The following is an 8,007-nucleotide window of genomic DNA, read 5'->3' on the forward strand; positions in this document are numbered from 1 at the left end:
ATTGACGCTGTAAAAAATAATAAATGATTCATTTTGTGTGTGATTCATATTGTCTAATTTACGTCACACAGTTACGGGAAACAATTTTTTTCCTACACACCATTTAATTAAAACTACCTTCTTTTTTTCTTTAATTTAAAACCAATCAATATAAAACTATTCTTTTAAATTAAGAACATGTGTATGTATGTATGTACTGTACGTATGTAGACTATATCTAGAGGGAGAAGAGAGTTTTTTCTTTAGAATTTTTTAATATAAAAATGATAAAATTTTTGTAATTTTCTAGAATTTCAATTTTTGGAAACAATTTTTAACATCATCAAATCGAAACTGGTTCGAGTATTCTAAAAAAAGAAGGAAAAAAAAAAGGAGGAAAATACACACTCCACCTGACGTCGCCTAAAAATAAGGGGGGGAAAAAAGGAAGAAAAGTTTCCGCCAAAAGATAACTATATATGGTTCGAGAAGATATATATATATAATAGAAGTGGAAGTTTAGCCCGGGGTTATAAGGGGCAGTACACAAAATATTCAAACACGTATACATACATGTACACCAACACACACACACAGACAGGCACACACACCCAAGCTAACATCAACAGCACACACATCCTGCTCTAACAACATACATCTGGATCCAATAATTGACGCGATACTCGACATTGAGCATAATACTATTATCACAATGAATGAACGAAAACAAATTTCCTGGTATTTGCAAGGAGACTTGGCTAGTTTCCAGAAAGCATCCTTCCTTTGAACAATGGCGCACACACTCTCACTCACCTGCATTCATACCAGAGATGACGTTTCTTTCATTTTACCTGGACCCCTCAGTACTAATCAAACGCATTTCTATATCTCTCTACCAAACCCCCCCCCGTAACCGGATGGTACATTTTTCGATGACGTAAAAATGTACCATCCCTACAGGAAAAAAAAAAATTCAATCTCCTTAGTGAGGGGTGTATATAAAATATGTTCAATGCTTCTGGTAAGCATTTTATAGAATGCCGCAGCTGTGTTTATATTAAAGTAGTAAACCGAGAGGTGGTTTGTACGGAATCTAAACTGACCGGAAATGGTCGAGATGGTAAAGACGTTAATGTATGTAAAAAGCCATCTATTTTGAGGGACGATGCGTAATTAGTGTGTATATTTGCGCGTGTAGAAGACAGGTATGTGGAAGCGCAATGGACAAAAATCGTGTTTAGGTAAACGTGATTTTTCTCCATCGATTCGCGGAGAGGTCATCCGTATACAAAAACACACTAAAAGTAAGGTTAGAAATATGGAGTACGAAGCTTATAATTCTATAGACAAAGACAATAAACCGAAGCGTGAGGTTGAACGAACCAAAAACCTACCTCGTAATGCATACCCTTGTCAGCTTTATCATGCCTTTATCCAACCGGAGCTATAGCACAGATGCACAGAAAAACACAGCATAGAACGAATGTATATTCGTTATATTCTTTTCTTTCGCCTCTCTCCCTCTATCTCTTTTTTTTAAATAACGATCTAAATATATAGTAGATTGATTTGTAAATGAAAGAATTCCACGGCCTTACGTGAAATTTCGAGTCTCTCTATCTCCCTTTCTCTGTCTCTGTCGATCTCTCTCTCTCTCCTTGTTAAAAACACAAAACAACATACAACCTTTTAGCGAAACGGCCGTTGTCGCCGACGAGGAGCGTCTGATGAGGTCGCCACCGTCGTTCTCGTCGTTTGGTCCCTTCTCTCTCTCGTCTAGCGACGGTGCTGCCATATAGCGGATGACTTCGTAAACATCTTGGGAACTGGATTGAATTTCGTGCAGAAAAAGATGGATTCTTCGTCTATGATGTAATATTACACTACGACTTATATTACTTTTTTAGAAGAATTTCTTGATTTTAAAAGATTTGATGGTTTTTTTTTAGGAGGGGGAAAATACAAGATCAATTTCTTTAATATATATGTATATATATATATATATATTGATTTTCTTCATCGGTTCTAAAAATAAAATAATAATAACAACAACAACAATAATAATAATAATAATAATATTCTTATTATTAAACGTATAAAATAACACTCGATGATGTAAGCGTCATTTGGACTAATTTTAAAATAATAAAAGTGTAATTATTATCGTGTAAAATATATTACAACGCTTTTAAAAATTAATAAAATAAAATAAAACGTTTAAAAAAATTAATAAAAATACAATTAAATAATTTTAAAAGTTTTAATTGGAATATAATATATATATATATATATATATATGTATGTATGTATGTATGTATGTATATTTATATATATATATACATAAATATGTCTATAAAGGGAAAATAATAAATAATTTTATATATTTATAATTCTTGAAAAAATAATTGTAATAATTTATCGTGAAAGGTTCCTTCAATTAAAGAAGGATCGATTGATCACGTGACTGATTCCATATAAATTTTTTTTTAAATCGAAGAATGAAGACGGTAAACGACTCTAGCGACATCTGTCGGACTGTATTGTTTAGCTATCACCATGGTAACGCGTAACATCGATAATTCGGCAAAGTAGATGCAATCGGACGGAATATAGTTTAGTTGGTGATTCTCTTGCTTTAATGATACATATTGGCAACAATAATGTTACAAAATGCGTAACATTGTGGCAAACCAGAAATTTACCATAAAATTCATCCTTATTTAAAAGTTTAATTTTCTCGCAATCTTTAGTATTTTTACATACGTTGTATAATATATTGAGTTTCGTTTAATAAGAAGGACGACGAAATCTTTATGTTCAAGATTTTGCTTTCGGTAATGTGGATTTTTGCCAAATTATCGCTTTGTGAACAACTAGGGCATTTCCTCGCTATACCATTTCCAATCTTAAACAAAAATTAAATGTTTTTTTATATATATAATAACTTATAAATATATACATATATTAATACTTAAAAATGATATATCGCTTCTATTTTTAAGATTAAAAATTAAATACTATTTATATATCTGTAAGCTACTTGAAGTAAACTTAAGACGAAATAAACAAGCCTACACATTATAAATTGAATTATTTCCCTTCATTTTTTTATTATTTTTCATAATTTTTTCTTCGTTTCCTTTGAGTACACGTTGATAATTTTTCTAATAACCGCAAAGACCTATATTTCATAAAAATGATTTGTCACGTGAATAATTTATAACACGAGAATTAAACTCATTTAGGTCACCGAACGTATGATAAGTGTGACGTAAATTAGTTTAAATTTAAATTAACCAATAAAACGCATCGTTAATAAATATCAATTAACTCATATGGTTAAATTTAAATTTTAAATAAAATTTAATGACCAATAGAGACGTCAGAAGTTAGTTACGTCGATATGGTTCTGGCCAATGATTCGATCGTAAGGATTCAAATCATCCAATGAAGTTACGGAAACAAAACTATCGACCAATAAGAAGAGGAGATTGCAAATTTATATTTCAATGAAGTGAGATTGATAAGGTATATGGTTGATTTATCCAGATGACAGTCTGGCAAATGACGGAATCAACTTTATTCGTTCGTTCTCTTATAAAATTACAGTGAGGAATAGTTAAATAAGAATTTTTACAAACTATACTCTTAAGGTTTAACTGATCCATTGTTACATGGAAGCAGACAATTCCGCTTCACTGCTTAACAGGTCCTGGACGGAATAAGTCCGTTAACGCTTCTCTTGGTTCTTTGATTACAGTCGCCACTGCTCTTCTAAAAGTACAATTAAAATTCCTTAAGGGCTATTTCAATTCACTTTCATAATTAAACAAGTTTCGTCGATTCCTTTTATACTTTTAACAGCCGGGTTCGAATAAGAGTAGAGAAAAATAATGCCAAACAATTCATTATCCTTATCTTTCGGCTCGCCTAGTATATATACCTTTTGTCTTTTTCGAAACTTTTCTCCTTATTATTACGTAATTAGTGTATAAAATTGCGGAAACTAAAGATAAACTTTATAATAGTTAAAATGTCGTTGTCATTTTGAATTTGAAGACTTCCTTTATGCCGTGTAATAATAAATGTAATACGATAGTTTTTTTTTTGTCTTTTATTAATTTCTTTTCCCCCATTCTTTTTTAAATTCAATTTATTTTTCACTTCCATTTTTGCAATCAGCTTCTTCTTACTCTTCATTTCTATCTTTTACTTTTTATTTATATCTTTTTTCTACTCCTTTAATTGTGCTCATTTTGCATCCCTTCTTACTATTTTGCCCTTTTTTCCCCCATTTTATTTTTGTGTTATCTTTTCTTCTGTTTTTGTCTTTCTTTTTTTATCTCTTTATTTTTTAACTTTTTTCCCCTATTTTGTCTCTTATATTCATCATTTTCTTTTTCTTTCTCATTAGGTTTGAATTCCTCTTCTTCATTCCTACTTTTTCTCTTCTTTAATTTTGAATTTTTTCGTTCATTCTTTACTTTTATTTTTTCTTCCTCTTTAATTTTGTCTTTTTTTTTTCAATACGACCTTCATTTTGCATTCTTCGCTCCTTTGTTTCTACCTTTCCTCTTTACTTTTACTTCTCAATTCCATTTTTTTCCTTTGTTTTTTTTTCTTTTTTTACTTTTTCCCCTCTTTCTTTTATTTTTTTTCTTTACTCTTCCCTTCTATATTTTTACTTTCTCCCCTCTATTTTTTTCTTTACTCTATTTTTACCCTTTCCATTTCCTCTTTATTTTTGCCTTTTCCTTTCTGATTCCTTCCTTTAGAAAAGACTCGTTTATTCTGACGAAAATTGATGTTTTTCAAGAGTTTACCCGAGAGGAGTGGGCAGATCACGTGACTCGAATCTATCGCACTATCCATATACATATATAAGCTTATGTATTATTAACGTTTCTAGCTAGAGTAAATATAGAACAGGGAATAATTCGAAAATCGATATAAAAATTGATCTGGTGTATTAAAAAAAAAAAAAAAGCTATTCCTACGAATTATAAAATGAATTAAGTTTATCAAACTTTTATGATTTATTTTTATTTTATTTTTTCCTAAAGAAAATATTAAAATTGAATTTTGGAATATAAAATTTAAGGAATTTTAAACGAAATCGTGAGAAAGAGAATAGAGGAATGGACGATAAATAACATATATTAAACAAAGGTTCGTGTTATAATTCTTAAGTAAAAATTGAAAAATAAACGAATAAAATACGACACGAATAATTGATCTATATACTATTTTTAGGGGTTTTATTTTCTGTTTTGGTAAATGAAACTTTAGTTCGCATCGATACTGCGTGCCAATCATTATTTTTTATTTTCTGTTGTCACAACATGATTTCGTGTTTACGGTCATTCATATTTAAAAAAAATAATAATAATTTCTTAAACTTTTGTAATTTAATATAAAATTGTAATTTTAAGAATTGATGGATAGGATAAATAATGAGTTTACAGTATGTACTGTACAGTACAGTACGGCACATAAGGATAAACTCATTGTTTTTCTTATAGATGTATATAGAATATAAATGAATGGGTCAGTGAGCTAACCCCCTATTATAATGTTTGATCAAAGGGATTACTCTATAAGGAAAACTGTTTAAAATTATATGAATAAATTGGAAAATGATAGTCTAGTTTTGCTACTGTATGATTCTTAAGAAAATTATATATAATCTTTTCTCTAGCAGATCTATTATTAAAAACGTGAATTAAACTACTCTTTTATTTATTCTTATGGTTTTTCTGTAGGAAGAATTAATACATGTGTGGATGCATGTATATATTCATTCCTCTTATAGATCCTTATATATATCCAATCGTCTTTAATTAACACATTCATACATTCACACACATGTACAGTACTTGTATTATATCCATCATTGAAAACATAGATATACACGCTTTGCTTTTGAAGATTTTTTTTTTCCAAAGTAATTTACTCTAATATCTTTAATATATATTATAGAATAATATAAGAATATAAAATAACCCTACAGAAAAAAATATTCAGAGGAAATGATGATATGCATAGATATGTTCCTCTTTAAATAACATATTTATATAACCTATATAAGAATGCACTCTCCTATACATTCTATGCACTCTTCCCTGTACATTATATAATGCACGCACGCGTAAATAATTTAATTTTTATATCTATTGTCCTAAGCAAACAATAAAAAAATTGGAGATGTTCTAGGAGATAGCGAAAGACGTTTCTATTACAATTTAAGAAGAAATCATTTGCTTTTTTCTATTGTCGAGCGAATTGTGGGAAAGAATCAAAGTTCACTTCTAGGTCAGTCGGTCAAGAACAGAACCCATTCTTCTACCTTTATCTCGGTCAATTCTTACGTTCTTGTACATTATAGTAATTACGTCAATTAATTCGTTCGAATGTCAAAATTTCTTTAAAAATGTAACATAAACAGAATGAAACACCCATCATTAAACTCGCTATTTTATTTTTTAGCTTTCTAATTATAGACGTCTATTAGTAGAAAATTTTCTCGATTAAAAAAACGCCTCCTCTATAAAAAAACCAAGCTACAAACTTTAAATTTTAGACACGTTAACAATTTTTATTTTATTTTTTCTTAAATTTCTGATAAAATTAGAAGTTTTTAGGCGATTAACTTCGTTGTAGATAACATAAAGTCGAACCATCAGGTTATTATCAGAGTCGCTAACCAACATACAAACACAAAGAGCAATTAAGTCCCGGAATAGCAAGTTTTATTGACACGAATGTAAACAATATCAATGAGGTTATTATCGCCAGGAAAGAAGGGGGAAAAATATATAAAAATAAAAAAAGTCAATGTATGAATGCTATCTTAAGTAAAGGAGATGAGAAACGTTTCGCCATTTTAACACCGAAAACTAGAAAATATTAAGTAACAATTTACTGTAGTCGTTAAAGAAAACAAAAACATTCAAATTACTTTCTGCATTTTTATCAAAATAAGATTTTTCTTTCACTTAATAGAATTGCTCTGGAGAAGTATTTATTAAAAGAATATTCGTCGTTTCATTAAAAAAAAGAAAAAAAAAAGAAGAAGAAAAGAATCTCGCACTTTGGATTAATGAGATTGGAAGTGGCAAACTGAGCAGCATATTTTCGTGCTCTACTAAAGACATAGATCCTTTTAGTAACTCTATAGCACTGTTTAGAGTCAATCTAATTTGAATTTTCTATAAATGAATCTAATAAATGTAAAATATTCACTCGTAATCATGCTAATTAATGACAATGAATTTGTATTGATTGCGGGTCCTTCAGTCTTAAAGCAGGGTCCTCTCAAATTGCATCCATTTAATTCTTCCTCCGGCAAAGATTGCACTTTTAAAGATTGTTCTAGCTCTACCTTCTTTCTTTTCTTTTTTTTTTATTATTAGATTATCTCAACATTTCTCTTGGTGATTGTCGGGGTCAAAGCAATGAAGTTTTCTTCTTAACACAACAATGGCGCGCCTCTTGATCATTTTGGAGATAAATTGCCAAGAACTTATGGCTCATATCGTTGCAATAAACAAAGCTAAAATGAGTTATTCTCTTAAAATACATTATTTTCTACATTTAATCGTGATTAAATATTTATGACTAAAAATCGATCTCGATCCATGTATAATATAATATAGGCTAACAATGTTTGCAATATTTCCAAATTCGCTCTTAATTTATGACACATTGTTATGTTTAAACTAAGCTAAATCTACGACTTCATAAATTGAAACTTAGCTATTTTAATATAGCTATTTAATATTTTGCAAAATTGCTTTAAATGTTTACTACAATATAACATTTTGTAATTGAATAAGCAATAAAATATATCTTCTTTTTATTTTATTTACAGAAAATGAATATACTTCAACGAGGTAAAGCATTAAAACGATGTACTTCATCTGATAAAAAAAAATTTAAAAAATAAGAATAATGAATTTGTTTAAGCATTACCTGTCTAATGATAATATAAATAAGCAGGTAAGTTGTCTGTATGTTTTTTTCCCTTTA

The 8,007-nt window shown here is 29.2% G+C and overlaps 1 protein-coding gene across 4 annotated transcripts in view; it reads right to left on the reverse strand.

The window, feature by feature from the left end:
* The window catches only part of PlexA (plexin A), a 167,499-nt gene extending 165,717 nt beyond the window's left edge, over positions 1-1,782 (reverse strand). For 2 of the 4 annotated variants that reach the window (XM_067272894.1, XM_067272893.1), the window contains exon 1: positions 1,374-1,764. In XM_067272894.1, coding sequence (XP_067128995.1) covers positions 1,374-1,385 — 12 coding nt within the window. In that variant the 5' untranslated portion in view covers positions 1,386-1,764. Of the gene's footprint in view, positions 1-1,373 lie in introns of all 4 variants that reach the window. The other 2 variants (XM_067272897.1, XM_067272896.1) reach the window with 2 other exon arrangements.
* Between the last annotated feature and the right edge of the window lie 6,225 nt (positions 1,783-8,007).

This window comes from Centruroides vittatus, unplaced genomic scaffold (assembly GCF_030686945.1).
Source record: "Centruroides vittatus isolate TY-2023 unplaced genomic scaffold, ASM3068694v2 contig_459, whole genome shotgun sequence".
NCBI lineage: Eukaryota > Metazoa > Arthropoda > Arachnida > Scorpiones > Buthidae > Centruroides > Centruroides vittatus.